General features: G+C 39.7%; 1 protein-coding gene across 2 annotated transcripts; it reads left to right on the top strand.

Annotated features, from left to right (window-relative positions):
- Positions 1-1,348: 1,348 nt before the first annotated feature.
- git1 (G protein-coupled receptor kinase interacting ArfGAP 1) lies at positions 1,349-23,363 on the top strand. 2 transcript variants are annotated; one of them, XM_065280989.1, is made up of 21 exons: positions 1,349-1,769; positions 6,153-6,286; positions 6,366-6,478; positions 7,294-7,399; positions 7,743-7,829; positions 8,089-8,219; positions 8,385-8,479; positions 8,585-8,627; positions 9,042-9,068; positions 9,706-9,754; positions 11,555-11,627; positions 12,225-12,322; positions 13,722-13,833; positions 15,307-15,434; positions 16,449-16,601; positions 16,899-17,192; positions 18,301-18,378; positions 18,481-18,560; positions 20,308-20,472; positions 20,703-20,766; positions 20,849-23,363. In XM_065280989.1, the coding sequence occupies exons 1-21, from the start codon at positions 1,718-1,720 to the stop codon at positions 21,062-21,064; spliced, it is 2,298 nt and encodes a 765-aa protein (XP_065137061.1). In that variant the 5' UTR covers positions 1,349-1,717; the 3' UTR covers positions 21,065-23,363. The 2 variants fall into 2 exon arrangements, with proteins under 2 accessions (XP_065137061.1, XP_065137062.1); XM_065280990.1 differs by lacking the exon at positions 9,042-9,068.
- The last annotated feature ends 1,626 nt before the right edge of the window (positions 23,364-24,989 follow it).

Here is a 24,989-nt window from a genome sequence, read left to right on the forward strand (position 1 = left end):
GTTTCTAAAATCAAATTTTTAGGTTACAATAAAATGAAATAGGGGTTTATGCACCAAGGCAAGTTTATATAGCACATAAAATGGGATACACCAATGAATACACAAAAGGTCAATTCAAAAGGGTTTGCTTATCCCAGGTGAAAAAGTAGTACACTTCCATAGTGTACTTAAAGTGCTTTATTTCCGCACACTAATTTTGTACTTAATATACAAAAAATTAATCTTTAGTATTTATTCAGATGTTCTTCTAAGTGTACTTCACGGTGCTATTTTGAGACACCATGAATATGAACTAAAATGCACTTTTAACATACTATCTCTGTATTAAAAAAATTATTTAGTTAACACTTGTATTAAACTTGAACCCAACTTTCATACAAAGATGGGTTCAAGTTTACTACAAGTGGTACCTAAATACATTTTTAAAATAAATTTTTAGCACATTTTAGTACATATTTATGGTGTCTCATAGCACAAAGTACACTTAGATGATCTTAAGAACATCTTAAGAAGTACTAAAGATGCATTTTTAATATTAATTACAAATGTAGTGTACGAAAATAAAGCACTTTAAGTACACTATGGAAGTGTACTACTTTTTTACCTGGGATAAATCATTTATACAATGGTAAAACGGAAAAAACTATTAAAAAAAAGGTATATAACTGTTAAGGGGACTGATTTAAAATTACCTAAAGATATAAAAGACATAACAATAACAATAAAAAAGAAATAAAACAGATTAGTAGAAGAATAAAACATAACTAAGAAGTCTGTAAAAAAGTGCAGTAAAGCAGCACACTGCTGTTTTAGTGGTTTTAATCCATATTATGTAAAGTAAAAACAAACCTTGACTAAATTAAAACATTTTTTAGTCAAGAACAGAACATAATGCGTAGACTGGTCTATTAATGGAATATACATTTAAATGTGTATTATTTTAATTGATAAAAATAATTAATAATCAGTATCTGTATCTGCAGTTATGTGTGTCCAAACTACCCATCTCAAATAGAGAACTAAACCCTATTATTAGTTAATGATATCTAACCAGAGTTGTATTCCTCGATTATTGGAAAACTTGTACTTCTGTTTGGCAGAATTGTATTAGATTTGGAAATGAATTTATTATAAGATAATAAATTAGATAATAGTCAAGATAAAAAAATTGAATACAATTACTCTTAAATGCAGGTTTGTGCTTATATTATCAATATTATATTTCAGCTAGATGGTCTAACCTACATTAGTGAATAGAACTGTATGGTCTCTCTGTCTCTATCTGCCCCCGCCTGAGCAATAATGACGAGTGGGGTAAAAGAGAGAGAGAGAGAAAGAGAGAGACGTCAGAGAGCGAGCCTGCCATATGAAAGTGTATGGGCAGTGGATGTAAATAAACCGTGTTTCATACTTTTTGTACTCCCACTCCCTCTTCGTCCAATACGGAGACAGCTTGGATAATGATCTGGGGGAAATATATTCCTCTGTATTCAGCTCGGGCACATCAAATTAAATAACGCAAAGGCCCGCCAGGAAAAAGACAGCAGAAAAAGGAAGGAGAGAGAGAGAGAGGGGTGAGGACCGGGAGCGCTTGAGAGCTCATCGCCGGCTTCCGGACATTCGGGACGGCATTAAAATCGCAGACGTCCCAAAGCAAGTGCAAATATTGGACTGAAATACCTGGAAGCGATTGAAGAGCGGTAGATTCGTTTCTGCGATGTCCAGGAAAGTGCAAAGAAGCGAGGTGTGCGCCGACTGCAGTGCACCAGGTAAGGCTGAGATTTATGGATAGAGGCGTTGTTGTGAGCCATTGCTGTGTGGGATTCGGGCGAGCGCAGCGGATGAGCAGCAAGCCCGAGTTTGCGCTACGCTGATCAGTCGAGCGCATTAGGAAAATGGCCGAAAATTAAGGCTCGTACTGAGGCCTAACAAATCTCCTCCCTCAAAACCATTGTAAATCCAGCTGTGCATCTAACTTCCGTCTGAGATACGACAGAGAAATTATATTATTTACCGTAGAGCCATGTATATGTTTCCAAAACTGTTTTCGGAATTATTTTGATTTCGTTGAAGTTGGCTAACGTGGCTAAACTTTTTTTAGCACTTCAAGGCAGGCTTGTGGTTAAGACGAGCTCGCGAGTTGCGAGTTTAAAACGTCGCATCTATTTTGTAAAACAAACACCTTTATGCGCATACTTTAGTTACAAATATATAATTTAGTTATGAGTACATGTTTGATTATTGAATCATATGATGCTAACTAACAGTAGCTTGGTTGTTGCTAAGTAGCCTGCGGACTGAAGTGTGGGTGGCTTGCCACAATTTGTATATACTTGCCAAAATAACAAAACACTGTTTACAAAGAACAGATGAAGTATGTTATCACACGGTCTAGTTAAGCTTTGACGGTACTGTGTTTTTTTAATAGAGTTAGTAAACTTGGATTGAGAGACTAGTTAGCTAAGGTTGACAGGACACATCAAATTGACGTGTAACGTTACTTCAGTCAGACTGTTATGCATAACTTTGCTGAAAGATAACTGTATTCTCCATTGACACACATTTATGTTAGTTTTCTAGTGATATAGTTATTTTGGTTCTCTTGCTAAATTATACATTGTGCCTGTGGTCAGATTGTGAATTCAGGGTTAGGGTTAACTTATAATTTGTTTCCCAGCATACATCTTTTATATGAGCTGTTGGACTTTGGCGCACATTTCCTCATTAACCATTTCCATAAATCAGCTCATATTTGTAAAATTTTACATTTAGCCTTCATAAAATTATACAGAACGTGATGGGTCTGGTTTGGGTGTAGTGGTCTGAGATTTTGAGAGATATATAATTTAGCAGTGATTTATATACATGAATGTTTGTGGCACAGATTTGATTGCAAAATTTGGATATATAACAATCCATTACTAACTTTTTAAGTAGTCCCATCACAAATATGTATCAATTTCTTGAGCACTGCAGGGAACCACGATGGATGTCAACCCTACATTTATATTCAAAGAGAAGAGAAACTTGTTCCTATGCAAGGCATTTTTTACTATAAAGTTTGGCCTCTTCTTCAAGCTTTTTGTCAGCCATTTGTCCCCAAATGTGTTACATAATCATTTTAACCTAACCCAAATATAAAATCAAGCATTTTTGTTGCCAATCAGCTGTGCCATTAGTCCAAACCCACCCTTGGCCTTGTTCATGTAGCCTCACCGTCCCCATGAGGGGGGACCAAGAGATGGGACAGGGGGCATGACAGCTGCTCCCACATCCACAGCTGCTCTCTCCTCAGGAATGTATGTGTATGTTGGAGTGTGTTATCATCTAGCGTTACCCAGCATCCTTCTTGACGATACATTTCTGGTTGACCTCCTCAGCTACCTGCAGTCTTGCTTCAAGCTCATCTGAAAGCATTGTCACCAGTACCCCTGGGAGACTGCACCATATCTGGTCTAACAGAGTCTGCCTCACTAGTCAGCACGGATGTCCTTGTACGCACCACGTCCCTTTGTTGGCCCATCCTGTGATGCTAAGAGAGCTTGTCATTTTCATTTTGGACATGTTAGAGGAATGTAGATAATGGTGAGTGTGTTGGAAGGAGAGGATATGATGACAGAGAGTGGGGAGAGGAGGAGGGGCGGTGCGCAGACGGACGGAAGCATTTTTGTAAATGTGTTATGGGAATGAATGAATGAATGAATGAGTGGAAGATCGTCAATTACCATAGAGTGCTGAATGGCGCCATATGCACCAAGTGTTTTTGCACACATTAAACGTAAGAGTGTGTACATGTGAAATTTCATTACTAGGCACTGAGAAGAACTCGGATTTGAAATAAAGTAGGGAGGTACTTCAGATGTTCCTTTACTAGCGCTAATGGCTCCAAGCACTTATGAGAAATATGACCGTGTTGGTTATTACACATCTTTGATATCCCACACATGTGCTGACCTTCATGTTTGTGAACGCTTGTTACCTTGTAAAGAAGGGATTTACAGACTGTGTTATTTTAGGTTAAGCTTGTAAATATTAGGTTTTGGACCACATGCTGTGAAACTGTTGGCTGCAATAAGGAGCATTTTGTGCACGCTTTTGTTCACCAAAACTATGGAAAATACCAACTTAAAGGTCACCTATTATGGACATATTTTAAGCTGTAATATTAGTCTCTTGTGTCCCCAGAATGTGCTAAACATCTCATTCTGTTTGCATTTTAAGTCAAACAGTCGATAGTCATGTTATGACACTCATGTGTACACCAGTGCAGCTTAATCTCCCGCTTGCTTTAATCGCAGCAAAACCCTGCTTAATGAATTTCTTTGGATGAGATTATGGGCAGAAAGAAATGTGGATGTTGGTTTAATTTTAACTGAATGCTTGGGGCCCGTGGCAGCCAGAAGCTCACTTCTGTCACACAGTCACCTTGCTGTTTACCTAAATGTCACCTTGACCCTAACTACATACATCCCCTAGCAGTGTTGCCTTAGATCACTGGTTCCCAACCTTTTCTAACCCCCCCTCCCCAAGTACATATACTAAAATCTGTGCCCCCTCTACATCTATCTTTTTGTTTGATTTAGCTGTGTTACGATGACAAGCATGTGAGCAGGCGCAAGCAAAATTTAAATAATTATTTTACACAGGAATATCTTAACTACCTTATCTTGGCATTGTAAGCATAGCTTTTTTTAAAAACTTGTGTTTTTATATAATGTTTTAATAAAATTCATTTTATGCAGCTTTATTTGAGCTCAAAGCATATCAGATGCCACCCACCCTGTGAACTCTGGCACCCTCATAATGGAGGCCCTGGACCCCAGGTTGGGAACCACTGCCTTATGGCACTTTTACATTGCATATTAGTACCCCACGGTTTAGGTTGGGTCAGCTCACCTTACTTTGGCTTGGTTAGCTTTTCCATCGAGTTTGGTAACACTTCGGAATAGGAGGGATTATAGGTGTGTCGTTATATTTGCCCTCCCTACTGCTGTGACATCATACAAGTGAGAGCGTTGTTGGAATGATACATCCCCATACATTCATTTATTTCTCAGTCCGCCACAAAATTAAAATTGACCACCACTAATAGATGTTTGCATGTCGTGTTTATCACTACCTTTGTCTCACATGACAGTTTCTGTTCAAACACCCGTGGCGTCAGTCGACGCACTCCACTGAGCCTCATTTAAGTTACATTTAAGCATATATGCGGACATGCATGTCACAAATGTGCCACCAAAAATGGCTAGTCTGGGAAAACATTTTTATGATGTGCCTGATTCTCAACCTGTGGATGTTTTTCATCGCTTAAAGGGAGTTTGGGAACTTATAGCAGAGCACAGATGACAACAGGTTTACTCGAGACAGCTCAAGCTAGCATGAAGGTAAAGCTAATCTTTTACATTATAGCGATGACGCTGGTAGTGGCGATTCTCTCACTCAGACCAATCAGTGATCTACAGTTTTTGCATCCTGTTTTGGGATCAGCTCGGGAGCTTGGAACCCTAACCGAGATGGTACTAAAAAAAGTATCAGGTACTGCACCCAGTGGAAAAGTCCCTCAAATTAAGCGGACCCAAACCATTGGGTACTATGAAATGGAAAAGCGCAATTATAGATAACCTGATTCATCAATGGTCAGGATGCAAAACATTGTGCTTTTATTCTATTTTAGGCCAGTTCTACAGATTTCAGTTTCGTACTTGCCCAGTCAGTATTGTCACTATCCAAAAATATTAATGTTTTTCTTTGCAACATTTTTTTTTGTGTCAGATATAAATGCATGCATATATACCTATATGGGTTATATAGGCTTAGTTTCACACACAAAAAAACAATTATGTCATTATTATATAATTATACCACGCATTGGGACATAATGTCCCAGGTCTGCACACCATGGTTTAAAACTGCATAACGATCAACTGTTGCTTAAATAATAGATGATATGTATAAGTCTGAATGTCTAAAAATCCAAAACCACCATTTCCTTTGTGGTCCATCAAAGCAAAACAAATCCGTCCACATCCTTCCTTATGTGCCCTTTTAGCTTGTTAAAAAATACCCATGGTATGTTGTAGTATTTTAAAGAAATGACTGAAGCTTTCTCCAAAGAAGTAAACCCTATTCTCTCCTGCATATTCTCTCAGACCCAGGCTGGAGCAGTATAAACCGAGGGGTTCTCATCTGCGATGAGTGCTGTTCTGTTCATCGAAGTCTCGGCCGGCATATCTCCATTGTTAAACATCTTCGCCACAGTGGCTGGCCCCCATCTTTACTGCAGGTAGCCTAACAAAAAGTCAAAAAATGTCCAAATGCTCTCCTCAAGATCACAGCTTAATACATGTGTGTGTGTGATTCAGATGGTGCAGACTCTGGCCAGTAACGGTGCTAACTCAATCTGGGAACACTCCCTGCTGGATCCAGCGCAGGTTCAGAGCGGGCGGAGGAAACCAAACCCACAAGATAAAGTCCAGTAAGTCGTCTCATCAACCTTTCATGCATCATGTACCAGAATGTCATTAAAAACAAAGGCTATGGGCATATATTTTGTTAATTGGTCTGTGCGTTATATAACTGCCATTTGTCATGAGGAGCTCAGTGTAATAGCAGAACAAAAGCCATTGTGAAGTTCACAAGTAAAGCTGGTAATAAGTCCTGACACCATGTTGTCTTATAAGAAAAGCATAATAAAATAGTAAGAATGACTTAATAATCAATAATAATCATAATTTGATATGTTGTAACTGTATTTATTCTACGGGTCTGTTGAATGCTGTATTCTGATTGGTTGAGATGTTCTGTGGGTATGCATTATTTTTTGATAACCGCACACCTAACCTGTCAAATGTTTTAAAAATAGGCACCAAAGCAATGTTTGTGGTAACCGTGGTATAAGAGGAATAATTGACTCCGGTCCTTTGAATTATTTGAAAATAATGCAGACCCACTCCGCTTCGCGTCGTGCCGCATTACCACCTTGGGTGTGCATTTTCTTATTAGACCACGAGTCTATTAAATGCTGTATTCTGATTGGCTAACAAATGTTCTGTGGATTTGTATTAATTTCTGATAACCGCACACCTAACTTGTCAAATGTCTTAAAAATAGGCACCAGAGCAATGTTAGTGGTAACCGTGGTATAAGAGGAATAATTGACTCAATGGCCCGTCATCAATTATTCCTTACTTATATGAATGTTTTAAGTGCTTAAACCAGGATCTTGTTTTAAATAGATACATTGGTTTTTAATATTTATCTTAAGTGGTGTCCACATTTGTCACCTCGCAGTCCCACCAAGTCAGATTTCATTCGCGCAAAGTACCAGATGTTAGCCTTCGTACACAAGCTGCCCTGCCGCGATGATGATGGGGTCACCACCAAAGACCTCAGCAAGGTGAGACTGCCACAAGACATCAGATCGCTCTTTCTATCTCAGTCTGTCATTCTCGTCTCTCTCTCTCTCTCTCTCTCTCTCTCTCTCTCTCTCTCTCTCAGTCTGTCATTCTCGTGTCTCTCTCTCTCTGTGTCTCATTTCATCTCTTCTATTCGGGTTCTCTATACCCCGACCTCCCGTCAGTGCCTGTGCAGGTGGGCCCTTAAAGCGACGCCCCGCTAGTGAATAAATGTGACCATAGTGCTACTAAGCGACCCTAATGAGCAGGTTCACAGGAGGTCTGCCATCTTTCTCTTTTCTCTCTTTCAAGCACATACTCACTCTCTTATGTTCTTGCCTGCAGCAACTGCACTCAAGTGTACGGACGGGAAGTCTAGAGACGTGTTTACGCCTCCTGTCTCTAGGGGCGCAAGCCAACTTTTTTCACCCGGTAAGATATTTCTGCTCTCGCGAGTTTTATATCATAACGGAAAACTTATATAACGTATATAAATAGTGCAAGGATTGTTTGACACCAATTTTATTTTGTTCGTTAAGTCCTGATACTGAAATTTCAGTAGTCGATGCTATTTGAGTTTCGTAATGTTAAATACCATTTTGGATACCACAGAACGATCAGATTGATGTGCAGTGTGAGCAAGGTCTGTATCTAATATTTGGTGGTTGCACATCTGACTTTCTGACTTCAGGAAAAAGGAACAACCCCTCTGCACGTAGCAGCCAAGGCAGGGCAGGTGTTACAGGCCGAGCTGCTGGTGGTATACGGGGCGGATCCAGGAGCTCCCGATATCAACGGCCGCACACCTATAGACTATGCTCGGTACATGCACACAAAACACACATTGAGGTCACTAGGGCCAAATAGATGGAAACTATATGGAGCAATATAACAGTAGAACGGTGCATTTGTTCATTCATTAAATTGTCTATAGATATTTGGGGCTACATATGTGGCTTTTTTTAATGTGTGAACATGCTCTTGCAGGCAAGCAGGTCATGTGGAGCTCGCAGAGCGATTGGTGGAGTGTCAGTATGAGCTCACAGACAGACTGGCTTTTTACTTGTGCGGACGTCGACCAGGTTAGCATTGTAACCACCATGCAAAAAGAAATGTTATAGTCTTACATATGTCTCCAAAGCAAAACAAATACAGCAACATTGGTTTTTGCTTTCATGTTTTTGCAGATCACAAGAATGGACATTATATTATTCCTCAGATGGCGGACAGGTACACTCTTTCCAATAAGTCTATATCTATATTTAAAAGGTTCACAGCGGAGTTATTTATCACTTGTGTTTTGGATGCTATGCGCTAAATCTTCCCCATAAGTTTTTACTTCACTGCTGCCCACACAGGGTAGACAATTTGTGTTAAGATCAATTGGCAGCGGGTGTATTTCAGCGAGCTGGCCAGCAGGTTGCGCCATGTGGTCGGCCAGTTTGCATTAGGATGGCTGGCAGCACGACTCACTGCTGCCTCAAATGCAAATGTCTCAAATGTCTTATTTTACTGACTTACCCAATAGCAGTGTTGATATGGGGTCTGTCCCTTTTCTTTCTCGATCTGTCTGTCTCCTGCTCACTTTTCGGCCTCGCTCACTCGTTCTCTGTTCTCTTCATCTCGCTGCGCTTTTGGAGGCAGAGCTCGCCCTAAGTGCCCGACGCAGAGGTATCTCTTTCTCTTCTCATCCCCCTCTTCATAAACCCTGCTCTCTTTCTTTCTCACATGGCTTTCATCTGGGTGTGGGTGTTTGGAGGGGCGAGGCAGGAGTTGGAAAACACATCTAAGATATGACTGCAGAGTTTGTACAGTTACATGACAAACAAATGTTTTTATGTTTAAATTGAAGAAATGAAGTCTGAGATCATGGGTAAATTATGATTGAATTTATATATTTGGGTGAACTATTCCTTTAATATTCTGTTTTGCTTTCAGATTACTTGTAAACTCACTTTAGAGAAGTAAATGGGTTGTGGGATGCTGTTTTTTACGACTTTAATCCATTGCTATTTATGGGAATGTAACAACTTTATGGCACAATTGGGCATGACCGCATCTACATCTTATTTAAGTGCACACATCATTAGCAATGATAGTTCATTAATCAAGCGTTCTGTATAATATTACCACATCAGTGTTTTCCTGACTCGTCTCATCTCTTCCAGCTGCCCTAACCTTCCATCACATCTCATTCATTTATTCATTCACCTTCCCATTCACACCTTTCTTCTTTCTCCTCTCCTCATCTTTCTCTGTCCGCATGTCTCCGGCATCCTTTTACTCCTCTGTCTTTGTCTCTGTGTAGCCTGGACCTCTCTGAACTAGCCAAGGCAGCCAAGAAGAAGCTTCAAGCGGTAAGTCATGGGGGAGATTTCCCTAACTGACCTCAAGTTTTCAGGCTTTTCATATCTTGAAGGCATGAAACTGAATTGATCGCTTATATCACTTATGCATTTGAGTTTTGTCCACCTGCAGTAACGGCAGGACACTTCGTAAGCTGTTCGTTTAGTATATTTCGAGGTGCTGTGCTAAGCCCCACCCATAGTGAAATAGCATTGCTCCAATATCCTCCGCCACATGTTAACATTAAATATGTTGTGTTCGGTTGTTTGTGCTGTGTTTTGCGCAGCATTTTTACCTTTAAGTCTGGGAAGTAAGATTACTAAACTGTAGATTTGAGAATATATTTAAACGTTGAAAACAATTCCTGTAAAAGGAAAACACCACCGTTTTTCTATATTTTACTATGTTCTTACCTCAACTTAGACAAATTAATACATACATATCTTTTTTCAATACGTGCACTTAATCTTTAAACAGCCCCAAGGTGGAAGTGCTGCAAACTTAGTGTTCTTCCACTATACAATATAGTTCTTGTTTTTTATACGCTTAAATTGCTACGTTTTATTTTGTGCCACCATACTACTCATGTAACAGTCTTTAAATAGGGAAAACATGGAAGTGTTTAGTGGCTTTTAAATTCATCCCTTTGGATCCTAAGGAATGAATGGGGCTAGGCTAAATGCTAACACATTCACGACGCACTGTACAAAGATTAAGGGCATGCATTAAAAAAACAGGTATGTATTAATTTGTCTATATTGAGGTAAGAACATAGTAAAATATAGAAAAACGGTGGTGTTTTCTGTTAAGCCTGGAGTATAGACTGTTTCATCGGACGCACGTGCGGTGACGCGATAAGCGTCTTGTCCGAACTTCACTTCCGGTTTCAGTTTTTTTAAAGGGACACAAGGCAGCATTTTTATGTTAATAAATCATCTTCGTAAGTCGGTATATGGTTAAATGACTCATTACATGACGAATGAAGACTCTCTCGCCCGCCCCTACCGTCTGTAGGAAGAATACCCCACTTGCAAGTTCGCTGTATCTGACCCGGTGTCCTTCAGTCTCGTATAGTCTTAGATATAGAACGCATTTACTCTCAGACACTAGGGGGAGCTAGTAGATAAATAATACTCAGACTTGCCTTGTGTGCCTTTAAGGGTCTGACTAGTTGCTAAACTGAACCCTTGAACAAATACCTCGTCGAAAATAACTAATGTTTTGGTTTCCAAGGTGATCTTCGTGTTGTTCCTTTTGCTTGTTATATAAATAAACTACGATTAAAGTACTTTGTTGTTATTTATTCTTAGCGGAGTTTATTGGAATTTACGTTTTGACCACAAAAGCCGCTTGTTTATGTTGTTACTGCTGAAACCGTCTATAGTCCATTTTTTTTTACATATACGCAAATGTACATGCAAAGTTGAACACACAGCCTTACAAACTTACATAGTTTATTTGACTCGTACATGCATTGCGACAAAATGCATTATTTCTCCTGGGCAACATACTACATTCTCCTGTAAGCGCATGCGCGACCTACACATACAAAAATATCAAAAACGTATCTGGCGGTACGTGTAAAAAAAAAGGATTATACTTCAGCCTAAAGTCTGCTTTTAATCTGCTTTGATGCCTTGTTGGAATATATCGCTTTTGTTTGTCTGCTCCCTTATGTTTGTTTGAGATTCGTTTGTAAATTCCTTCTGTCGCCTGTGCCTTGTTTTTGTTGTGCTGTACGAATTTGTCTCTTTTTCCCTTGATCTTAATTTTAACGTCACATACCGATATGTGTGTGTGTGTGGAAACAGTTAAATAACCGCTTGTTCGAGGAGCTGGCTATGGATGTGTACGACGAAGTGGACCGCAGAGAGAACGATGCAGGTAAGTCTCCTCCCAAATGTTCCTTCTCTTCCATCCTTTCCTTCCCAAGCTCCCTTTCACTGCTGTCTAGAGCTCTATCTCTTTCCAAAACACGGTTAAGGGCGATCTGAAAATGTGGTGACTGTTGTAGAAGACACAGGGATCAGTGTTGTATAAACACTGACTATAGAAGGAGTGTAGCTGTGCAGTCAGCTTGTACAGAAGGGAGGGAGAGGAGAGACACTCGGATGAAAGGAGGGTGGAAAAGAGCGAGAGCGAGGAGGGAGTGCCGCAGGAATTCTCTCCTCCTCTCTCACTCGCTCTCTCTCTCTCTTTCTGCTCTCGTTTCTGGTTGTAGAGAGAGAAGAGGTAGCATGCTGGGGTGCCAGACTGAGACTCTGTTGGTAAGCGGGACCGGGTGTGAGGCAGGGGGTTGAACAAAAACATATAAACTGTAGAGATGGCACAGATACTTTCCAACTTTACGATTGCCATAACTGGAACACAAGGGTGTAGCTCAGAGTCTGTGTCTTTCTATTGTGTACATAGTTTGGTTATATAGTTAAAGTTTGTTTTCCTTACGCAGTCGTGTTAATGATCTGTTTCTGTTTTTCTCAGTATGGCTGACAACTCAGAACCACAGTACGCTTGTGACGGAACGGAGCGCCGTCCCCTTTTTACCCGTCAACCCTGAATACTCAGCAACACGCAATCAGGTAACCCTCAAACAGACACAGACACTGAGGGATGTTTAGTCCGTCTGCCTCAAAAACAGTCAGGCCCAAATGTGATGGATCCATACACAAGGAGGCACCAGACACAGATTGCATCAGCATAGGGGATCTGAGAAAGCACAGAGAACATAAAAGCAACAGAAAAGAGAACATATCTCGACTGCAGTTGAGAGGGATGAAAGCACAAGACTAAAAATAGAGAGTTTGTGGCCGTACAGACGACTGAGGTTTAGGTCTGGCCAGCAAAACCAACACACAAATGTTTTCCAGCTGTAGACGTGCGACTACTCCCTCCCCTTGGCCTTTCCACTGGCATCGCGCGACCCGCTACGCCACCGCTTTAAATAGTTGTTTTATACTGCAAACCAGCTAAGTACCGTTATATTTCCTGCGGGTTGATTGGACAGGCTGAGAATTTCCTGTTCTTGTGTATAAAAGATTTTGAGAAATGGAAAGAGAAAGATTATAGGAGGATTATGGGACACATACACACACCCAGTGGTCATGAGTTGCCACATCAACAGTGCACTGTTCCAGCAGACAGTATTTTCCAAAAGATTCCCAGTCGCTCTTTGCTAGGCTGGACTGTTCTGTAATAATGTGTGTCACAGAGCAACAAAGGGCTCGTAAAAGTTCAGCTGTTGTTCGAAACCCAATGAGCTGCATTGGTACGCTCAGCAACCAAACTGATTTTAAGCGCTGTACATAGTCTGCATCTCTGTGTGCAGAAAGTAGTGGTCGGCATGGGAGAATGCAACACCCGGTTGCAAACAGTTTCTGTTTGCATTTTGCTAAACTGTTGATGCAGTGAATAGATATTATTTACTAGGGATGTAACGATTTAACCGTGTGCCTGTCTGAAATCGATTCTGAATCGCAAGGCTGCGATTCTTTGTTTCATGCACAGCTTGTGCGTGTACTACGTCATTTGGTCAGTAGGAAGTCCTCCTTATCAATCTAAAATCATAACGAGTCGGAGTCGTTTATAACGTGCATTTAAAAAAGCAACACTCGTTAAACAAAATCGTTTAAAATATTCTTTATTATCATGAAATACCTGAAACAATTTTAGAACAATGATATAAATATTCCTGAAGACATTTCCTGTAATAGTGTTCGTAATGCTGCTACTTCCGTGGCACAAATGGAGTTTCTGCACGGGAGCGCCCCCTGGCGTTCGGATGTGCCTGGTTTTCGCTGTAATTCATTCAAATTCATTAATTGAGAAAACGCGCATTTGCACGGTTAATCGTTACACTCCTATTATTTACACTGTGCTAGTTTGTGTAATGAATGAAATCTGGGATCTTAATTTATAGTCAGGCATTCCAAAAGGTGAAAGTTATGATGTTTTATATTTGGTTTATTTTTTTGTTTTTAGGGACGACAAAAATTGGCCCGTTTTAACGCACGAGAATTTGCAACCCTCATCATCGACATCCTTAGTGACGCCAAGCGACGGCAACATGGTAAAGGCCTGACAAGCCCAACAGGTGAGACTTATGCGCTGCTTAATAAATCACATTTGAAGAGGAGAATATTAACTCTTTCCCTGCCATTGACGAGTTATCTCGTCAATTAAAGAATTAGTCAATTTTCTTAAACAAAATTATGGAGAAAATTTACTCACCACCATGTCATCCAAAATGTTGATGTCTTTCTTTGTTCAGTCGAGAAGAAATTGTTTTTTGAGGAAAACATTCCAGGATCTTCCTCATTTTAATGGACCCCAACACTTAACAGTTTTAATGCAGTTTAAAATTGCAGTTTCAAAGGACTCTAAATGATCCCAAACGAGGCATAAGGATCTTATCTAGCAAAATGATTGTCATTTGTGACAAGAAAAATAAAAAATATGGACTTCTCGTCTTCCTCCGGACCTGTGACGTGCCAGCGCGACCTCACACGATACGTCATCACGTCAAGAGTTCACGGATGACGAATGCGAAACTACGCCACAGTTTTTATAAGTGTGGAGAAAGAGGACCGTTCCGACATTGTTGTATGTGGAATGATACTAATTAATGTCTTTGTGTCATGCAGTTAATTGTTTAAAATGGTCCGCAAATGTGGGTTTCATATATGTAACACGTGAGCTTTCCACGGCATTATGCAATTACGTGAGGTCGCGCTGGCTCGTCACAGGACCGGAGAAAGATGAGAAGTTGTGGTTTAAAAGTGCATTGTTTTTTCTTGTCAAAAATGACAATCGTTTCGCTAGATAAGACCCTTATGCCTCATTTGGGATCGTTTAGAGTCCTTTGAAACTCCGTTGAATCTGCAATTTTAAACTGCATTAAAACTGTTAAGTGTTGGGGTCCATTAAAGTCCATGTTTTCCTCTAAAAACATAATTTCTTCTCAACTTAACAAAGAAAGACATCAACATTTTGGATGACATGGTGGTGAGTAAATTATCTGGATTTTAAGAAAATGGACTAATCCTTTAAGAGGAAAGCTTCTCTGCCAATGACGAGTTTTTACGGCAATCCATATTTTTGCTGTTATCCACTAGGTGGCGCTCTTACCCAAATTATAAAACACTGAAGTATCCACTAATCCAAAAATAGTAAAAACTCTGTGTATGTTTTGATCATCGCTCTGAATCTGATCTCTAACAAATGTCCTTTACAAAATGTTATAATCTCAAAAAAATATAAAATTATTGAAGAAACCTACCCATATTTGAGAGGTGAAATAAAGAAACAAATGAAGATAGGATTAAATCTTTTTTTATTTAAAAGCAGAAGAGGGTGTGTTCTTTCATTTGATATATTGTATGTATATATATTTAAAGAATACATTTTTTTGGAAGGCATTAGACTTATGTTAAAATCATAAAAATACTGGTGCTAGAGACTTAAAAAAAAACGGTGGTGTTGAAAGAGTTAATACAGCTTCAGTAAAAGTAGAATATAGAGGAAAGCAGTCTGATTCTTCTGTATTAAAGAGATTTTTATTTATCAGACCCTCTGGATCTGAGCCAGGCAGATGATGACCAGCACGATTATGACAGTGTAGCGTCTGATGAGGACACGGACAGCGAGCTGACCGCACAGAATAACAACAACACACAACGCAACAACCGGGCCAAGGTGAGATTAACCAAACCCTTTTCTGTGCCATTTCTCTTAACTAACATAAGTTGGTGTTTTCACAGGAAAATATTATAACATTCACCCTTTTTTAAAGCATGGAAAAATTAACGTCTATGACTACTTTTCAGATGTCTTATTAAGCCACACAGATAAGTGTTGAAACATAAAAAATGAAGAAGCAGTATCCCAGATTGATTTTTGGAAGGGGTTGGGTTAATAATTTAGGGTTGTTTCAAGTTTGGTCTGTCTGAGGTTTTCCAAGTCCAGCAATGTTGTGTCTTCAGTAGCACAGAAGCCTGTGTTGTCATGTCCCAGCATGCACTGCTTGAAAGCCCAACAGCAGCCCTGCCTCATACTTGCAGAATGACATCATTCCCATTTCAGGGCTGTGATCAGTGGAGGCTATTGTTCTGTAGCCGATGACAGGAAGTTATGTCTGAGCATGCTCACTCCATACAGGAAGTGTCGTGGCTATGTTTGAGAAAGCAAAAAATAGTAGTTCTTGTTCACTGTTTGGTTGCAATACCTGCTTACATAGCACTGTACTTTTAGTCATGCATCACGTAATTGCATAATTATTCATCTCAAAATGGCTAAATAAGTTGTGGCCCTTCTTGTTTGCTATTATTTTCTTTTATTTTGAATCTGGTAATGCTTAACAATGATTTCTGTTACCATTTACGTTTTTTATTGCATGCCTATCATGAGTATTTTGTAATGTCATATGGTATTTAGTGGTGTTTGCCAAATGCCAAGTCAAATATCATCTAATCTCTAACAATAAAAACATGCCCAGTAATATGAACACACATCTAAGCATTGCATGTATGAATATAACCGTATTAACATAAAAAGAAATGGCCGCATTTAAGTTCATAACAGACTCATTTTCTTTAGTGTTACCCTCAATCTTTAAAAAAAATATTCAGATCTATTTCGTCTTATTATACATCTGTCTGATCATTTACCAGAAGATTGTGATTTGATCGGCGTTTATTCTGTGTGTACCAGAGCATGGATTCGTCGGACCTGTCAGATGGACCCATCACACTACAAGAGTATCTCGAGGTGAAGAAAGCCCTCGCCTCCTCTGAGGCCAAAGTTCAACAGCTAATGAAGGTCAACAACAACTTGAGTGAAGAGCTACGGAGGCTTCAGAAGGAGGTACACCACCCCCTATTTTGTTTTTAGTGTGCTCTGATAATTTTACATAGCCTGTCATCAAACTTACCCCAAATCTCATCAATCAAAGCAGGACAGATCTGTATTATTTAACTCTCATATTCCATCCATATACTATCCACTGAGAATGAAGCCCCTCCTTGACTAGACGACCTTAAACTTACATCATAATGCCCCTGTTTTATTACCCCCAGCATGATGTAACGTCCCCACTGCAGCTGTTGTGTTGTTTTTGGTTCTGTTTGTGGATGTTTGTGTGACTCCCCTCCATCCCTGTAGATCACGCGGATGCAGACGGAGAACAGCGCGCTGCGGGGGGCCCAGGCTGGGACCAGGGGCTCACTGACAGGGGGTGGTGGCCCAGGGCCGTGGCCTGGCGGGGTAAGGGGTACAGGAAGCGGCGGAGGGGGAGGAGGGCTTGCCGGAGACACCGGATTAAACGTACCCTCTTCCGCCCCCCACCGCCGGGACAGACAAGCCTATTCCATGTATGAGCCCGTGGGCACCACCCACAAAGCTCTCACCCCAGGCCTGGACCCCCTGACCGGCCGCCTGCAGCCTCTCAGCCCCACCGTAAGTGTGAGAATTAGTGGCCGGCTTGACCTTTCATTAAACTTCCTATTCCTGTCTTCTAACCTGAGTCTAGTATGCTGCCTTTGCCTGGAGCACTCTGCTGTTACTGTTACTGCTCTGTACCGCCACCTTATGGCCACATGGGAACATTACATGCTGTAAACCACTGGTGTGTTAATTAAAAGCAATTGAACTGCCTTTGTTGATGGCATTTTGAGCAACATAGGCCCTGTTTGGTCATCTGTCTCAATATCCTGATCATGTAAATTGAGTCTAAACTGTTTTGGTGTAGATGACACCTTACCAATTGTGATCTGTCAAAATAAATATTTGTAAAAAAAAAAGATTTTAGGTAATGTGAATCTCTATCTATGATGCCCAAATATGCGGTTGAAGGAAGGCAGCTCTTTTGTTTTTCGAACACAATTTTTGTGTGTTGTTTATTCTAGCATAGGATGATTGATGTGGCATGAATTGCATTATATCATTACAAAATGGTCGATATGCCAAGAGAGGCTCTCTTTAGGAAATATGCTTGTCTTGCGCTCCTTGACATCACTGGAATGTATAGAAATGTGATTATTGATTAAACTCGGTGAGTAAAAATGCATGGAATCAATATCTCAGCCATGCAAGTCTTTATGCTATGCAGAAACAGGAAATCGTCCTCTGTATCTGTGGGATGTATTGTACAGTTTTAGTATGAATGCCTTATTTATATTTGCTTATTGCTTTTGCAATTATGCAAATATCTAGTGTTTTGATCCTGCAATATCCCGTTTTTGGGTCATTGCTGACGGTGTAGGCTTTATTTTATTAGCACTGGGAAATGTATGTGGGATGTACTCTTGTGCCTGTTTTATTAACCACTCTCTTTTACCATTACTGTCTATTTTTAGCATTTATATTAGTTTAGAGGAGAGTTTTCTTTGTAGCAGCTTCCTGTTTGAAACTTCTTTTCTGAGAAGATTTCTGCTGTATAGATTAACCGCTAAGCTGTCTTTTTTTTCACCTAACAGTTCTCTGCACAATCTCACTGTCTTTTACTCTCTGCTTGCCAACTCTCCATCCATTTTGTTTTTATCCTAATATTGCTTTAATTGTTAAGGTGCGGAAGGGTTCACCTGCAGGGCCCACCCCATATGGAGGGCCGCACCTGTCTGCCTCCATGGACGGACGATACAACGTAAGTGCCAGATTCCGTCTATATATGCACTCGCATGCAAGTATACGAGTATGTATGAGCTATGATGTCTAACAGACCCCTGCACGTGTTTGTCTCGCGCAGCCTCCAAAAACTGTAGAGAAGTACGGAAGCGGCACTGACAGCGACTATGACAACTCTCAAACGTATGATGTCTCTCTTGGGTGAGTGGTGGTCAATGTTGCGTCCTTCATAGCAGGGCTGAGCTTCAGTATACATTTTTTTATTGATTTAAGCAGACTCCAATAGGGCTGTCACAATGATTAAATAACCGTCTCATCACGATTGTTTGACCTCATCGCAATGATTTCAGATCACCGCAATGATTGCACATCTCTTTAAAAAACATAAGGGGGAGCTGCAGTGCCTGGATAAATGAGACTGAGGCATCAGATGACGCTCTTACCTGACAGTGTAACGCAAAAAATCTAAGCCATAGCCATTCAAAACAGTGGGAAAAAAAGCATTTAAAGAAATGCTGCAAAACTTTGATCTCCCAGGTCAAACATACATTTCCAAAACAGCAATTCCAAATTAAGGGAAGTGAATGATGCTATTCTTAAGGATCTGTAAGGAATAACATTTTTTGCAGCCACTACAAACGTGTGGTCCAGTAGCCTACTAATATGACTTTAGTAGGATTATGTGTGAAAATTATTTAATGAACAAAAAAATTATGAGAATTAAATGTCAAAGCAATAAAACAATCGGCAAAGCCCTAAACAGGCAATTAATTGTCATAATCCTTACAATTAATTAGGCAATTAACTGTCAGCCAAATTTCATAATCGTGACATCCCTAGACTCAAAAAATGAATTATAGATTTAAAGGCAAGGTGCATGATTTTTGAAAAAAACTTTGGGAATGGGAGTCAGGCCGACTACCAAAACACACTTGTAGCCAATCAGCAGTAAGGGGCTGATGTCACCATTAAACTGAATATATTACAATTTCTTAATGTTGAACCAAGGGGCAACCTTTCAGTCTCTATCGTAAAGCCTACACGTAAGTGACTTAAACTGCAAGTCATTGACTGCCCACTAGAGACTAGCTCCAAAAGGGGTCAATCCTAGACTCCCCCATTTTAAAATGCCCAACTTTACTTCAGAAATCCAGCGTTTAACAAACACGCATGCAAAAACTCTGCTGCTACCACGGATAATAAACTATATCCATTGTTTCCATAATGCTGGCTTTCTTCTCCTTACATTCAAAACACACTTCTTCTTTCGGGCAATTGTTGAGTTTTGAAATTAAACAAAGCTGTCGCGTGATGTGAATGTTTGTAAGTTCTAGCGTCTCCCGCTGATTGACGGGTGGGCGGGTTTTTCCGGGGGAAGTGCCCATAAAAAGTAATGCTTATAGAAACGTCAGCTGGACCCGTAATCGAAAAAAAACTTTCCGAAACTTGTACGAACCCTGGTGAAATGCATTCGGCACAGAAATACTCTAACACGCCCAACTGCTTTTTTGACACTTTTCCTACGTTTAGCATGAGGAAACAACTCTATAACTGTGTTAATAAGTCAGAATGCATGAAATACCATTGAACCCCCCCTTTAAGCCTTAAATTTCAGCATAATTAAGGGCGTGGCCACTCAAGTGACAGGTGAAGTGCCGCTGCTGTCACTACTGTCGAGCTAGGCAGACGTGGTATTAACAACCACGCACACCAATGGGTGACGTCACGGCCACTACATCCATGTTTTTCACAGTCTAAGTGGCCAAAATACAAATGGACCAGGTTAACACAATCAATGCACTGAACTCGATGCATCTGCGCTGCGGAGGTGTTGGGTGCGTCAGTAGAGTATCGCAAAACTCTCCGAGGGTGGTGTATTGCAGGATTTCGGCTCTGTTACAAGAGCTGTATGTTCATATGTATTTCGTTACACCTTTGTTTTTGGTAGTGTGGGTCGCAGCAGTGAGGAGGACAGCAGGGGAGATGTGGAAGAGGGCGACGGTGACCCTGATCCCACGCTGCCGTGCACGGAGGACGTCATCCTGAAGACTGAACAGGTCACCAAGAACATTCAAGAGCTGCTCAGAGCTGCACAGGAGTTTAAACACGACAGGTATGACCGCCCGACAAGCTGTCTACACGCAAAGCACTTTGCAGTTAAGTTATAGCAAAACCAATTGTGATTTGAAACTTACTCAAGCTAAAAACCTACCAACGGAAGAGTTTGAAAAGCACCTCTAGCTCCCTGAACGAGCTTGGCACCAGCCAATCAGACAGCATCTGACTCTAACGAAGCTGTGAACACTACCTTATATAAACGAAATGATCTCTTTTTGTTTGCAGTTTTGTACCATGCTCGGAAAAGATCCACTTAGCTGTGACAGAAATGGCCTCTCTTTTTCCAAAGGTAAATGAGTGTCCAAACGTCTCTTGTCATTTAAAACACTCCCTGTGCTTTATTAAATCTGCCTTGATGTTTCTTTCCTCAGAGGCCGGCACTGGATGCCGTTCGCTCCTCTTTGAAGTTACTGGCAGCCAGCGCTTCCCGTCTGCAGGTCGAATGCCGTAAAGCAGCACCCTCGGACTCCTCTGTAAGCACGGTGGACTACCAGCTCCTCACCCAGCAGGTCATCCAGTGCGCTTATGACATCGCCAAAGCTGCCAAACAGCTGGTGACCATCACCACCCGCGAAAAAAAACAGTGACCCACGCAGCACATCAGGGGGCCACCGGGCAGGGAAATAGACTAAGTGGACGAACACACAAACGGGCAGCTGCGAATGGTGGTCAGGATGGTGGAATGATGGAGGAAGTGATGTGACAAAGATGGAAACGAAAGGCTGAACGGAGGAAAGTTTGAATGATTGATTAATAAAACAGTTGGTTGGTTTACAGATTGACAACAAAGAATAACAGACAGGAAAAGTCCATGCAGCTGTGACCACCAGGATGCAGAGATGTTAATGTTTGGGAGAAGCCAAATGGAGCGACCTACATTTTGTTACACTCCTATTTATCTTCTATATTTCAGGAGGTTTTTTTGTCTACACATCTAAATATGACAATACTGACTCGACACACTCAAATTCCCACAATGCTGATGGAGTTTGAGCACACAGGAACAACCAAGCACTCTTAACCTCATACAGAGAACCAGAAAATTCCTCTCGTTTCGTTTTTTTCTTCTCTTGACAATTTTGTTCGAGTGCCGCTCCACTGGCCTGTTTCTCTCGGGACAATCGTACTTACAAAAACAAAAGCAAACAACACTGGAGTTATTTTAATGATTATGTTTTGTATTATTGTTACAAATACCGATGTCATTTGATGTTTTCGTTTGAATTTTTGTTTAATAATCTATTTTGTTTGTCAAATGAAAGCAATGCGAAGCTTTGACTACACGAACTAACCAGAACACTCCCGTCCTTCAGTGAGGAAACACTGGTTCGGTGTTTTTGATGTATACTAAAAAATGTTTTTGTCGATGTGCGTTGAATACTAGCCAAAGGAGAAGAGGGCAGTGATGCTACAGTTACCCTAAATATTCTTCTAGCACAAAGACAATGGTTGTACTGGAGATGCTCGCAAAGATGAAATCTTTGGCTCCTCATCTCATCTCAATTCCTACAATAGTAGGTTTGTTATCACTACAATGCACAATCGCCACAATTCTTTTTGGCTTATTTGTTTGAAAAAACACGCTGATCTATCAAAGACCACCATCAGACATCTCATTTTTTATTTTCTGCACACATTCTTGACTTTTCATCTAATGGCCTTCTTCGTTAGCTTAGTAATGGCTTTCAAATTTGGATTCTTCTGTTCAGGACCAGATTTTGTTAAGTTTATTTTATATTTGATGCCTCAGTCTTTATTTTTTCTTGTTTGTGTTTTAATCAAATAGCATATGTGTAATTTGTTTATTAATGTAAGAAGACCCTTATTATGTTCTATAAGCTACAAGCATGTGAATGTTGATGGTTGAAGATGACCACTGTCAACGTTTTCAACACTAACATTTCATTTACAGTGACAGGGAAGACGACGTCGCATTTGATACATCAAACTTATGTGGCAAACTGGAGCTTCCAGAACGTACGCACACGTCGATAAACATTTTAGATCAAAGTGAGGCTTGATACCATTCGTGTCCAAGCTTTATCAAATCAAGTATTTCTTGTGCAGTTATGTTGTACTTTACATTTCATACTATGAGCCTTAACCCCCCCACCCCGTCAGCCTTTAATTTAAGCGATTACTTTTAATCTTGTTTTTTGTTTCATTAACGTTTATATATATAAATATATATGGGGAATGGGATGTTATTTTCCCCAGAAATGTGTCAAAAAGATTGTCAGAAAATCTATGATCGTTGCCTTTGCACATCTGCTAGACTCTTAGTTTCGTCTGCTGTTTCTTTATATCACAGTAATTATGTGAATGACTTCTCTCTTATTCACACTAGAAGCACATGGTGAGTAGATGCATATTATAGTGTTGCTATATTTTTCCAGTGTTTTTTTTTTTTGTACACTAAATATGTCAGGATGGTCACTGGGTTTACTTTATGATATTGGGAGAAAAACCTTTGGCTGTTTATAAATAAGCACTACGTTCGGAAAGTTATCTGGGAGAGGGGCTCATCGCGCACACACTATTTATCCAGCTCTAGATCTGGTTGTTTGGGGTAAATTATAGACATTCGTTCTGTTGCAAATGCATACATTGCTCACACTGCACAGGTGAATTCATTTTTTACTAATGCACACACACACAGAAACACCCCTATGTGATTCAGTCATGCTAGTTGCACTGTACTTGTTATGACTGTTTCTGTTTTACAGCTCTTACGGGAGAGATCTGACGATGGGAGAAATTTGTTTGGCAGACGCTACTTGTACAAAGAAATAGATGTTAAATAAAAGACTAAGCAAAACCGTTTAATGATCATAAAGACTCATAAGCTGTACATTTGTAATAAATAAATGAATTAAATTGCTTTGTCTCAAGTCTCCTATTGTAATTTGGAGTACAGTGCATTTAGTTTTATCGGTATGTGTGGATGCCCTAGATATAAAAACACTATTTAAGAAAGTCACTTAAGTTTATGTTAAAGGTTTCAAGAATGTAAAACTGTATTTACCTAGGCGTAGATGAAGAGTTCTGTACATGGTAATAACATATCGTAAGCCTCAAACACGATCGTTTCCTCCTTATGCAAACCTCCTCATGCATTCAAAAGACTCTAACACCAGTATTCAGAGATTGGCCTGTTTTTGAGTCGTGATACACGCCCAATATTAAATTACAAAATTACAAAAATTTTTTTTTACAATTTTTGCTTAAATTAAGTGACTAAGAAAGAAAGAAAAAAAAATTTCTTACCCCATTGGCAGATAATTTACACTAAATTCACAAAATACACAAATTCACTAAAATTTTATATTTTTTTTGTCAATAAACTAGACTACGTCATTTTGCTAATCAAGAAAAGCATCTTTAATTTAAGAATGTTTGAGATATTTCTACTGAAAACAAGATAAAAGTACTAATTAAGAAAGTCAAGCAAAAAAATCTTACCCCATTGGCAGATTTTTTTTTTGCTTGTTTTATGCACAAAATAACTTAAATTTGATATTTTTGGTCGACTTATTTTCTTGGGTCGTTTTGCTCATCAAGAAAAAGCATCTTAATTTAAGAATTTTTACTGAAAACAAGACAAAAATACTAAGAATTTTATTCTTGAAAATCATTTTCCCAAGAAAACAAGTCTAGTTTTTAGACCAAAAATATCAAATTTAAGTGATTTTGTGCATAGAACAAGCAAAAAATCTGCCAATTGGGGTAAGAAAATGTTTCTTGAATTAAGTGTTGGCAGATATTATTTTCTTAGGTCGTTTTGCCGATTAAGAAAAATAACCCTGATTTAAGAATGTTTTGATATTTAACTGAAACCAAGACAAAAATACTAAGAAAGTATTTTTTGCAGTGTTCCTAATTCAATTGAGTAATTTCTGTAGCCTCTATATATTTTTTTTCTTTTAGACAATGCACAGATATGTGATACCTCATCAAAGTTACTTCTAAGTTACTACTAGTTGAGCTTATTTCATAGCATTGAAAACGTGAAGAGCAGAAGGAATAATGCAAAATGTAAACATATTTACACAAATACTCAGTAGTACCATGCTGTGACCAGTTCACTTCATTGGTTTATTACTTTAATTTCACATGAATAGTTACAGGTAGTACCTTAACCCCGATAACTTTGACTGTTTTCATATATTATTATAACTTGATTGATAACAACTTATCATCGATTTTTTTTTATGAGTCACGTATAAGTAATCATTGTAGCTCGCGGCCCCCTCTGCTGGTGAAAATAATCATTTCATGATTGCTCTAGTCTGGTTACAGTAAATGGGTAAATGTTGATCGGATTTTTTAGTGTATTTGCTGGTTGATTTGGACGTGCTGTAAAACGGGGACATTTCCGGGGACAGAAAACCAACAAACGGGACTGCCCCCGAAAAAACAACGCGGACGTCTGGTCACCTTAATAACAAAGTTGTTACTGCTGAGTTAGTGCTACATGTTAGTTAATGCTATATGCTAGCATTTATGCTGAAA

The sequence above is a fragment of the Paramisgurnus dabryanus genome, chromosome 8, assembly GCF_030506205.2.
Source record: "Paramisgurnus dabryanus chromosome 8, PD_genome_1.1, whole genome shotgun sequence".
NCBI lineage: Eukaryota > Metazoa > Chordata > Actinopteri > Cypriniformes > Cobitidae > Paramisgurnus > Paramisgurnus dabryanus.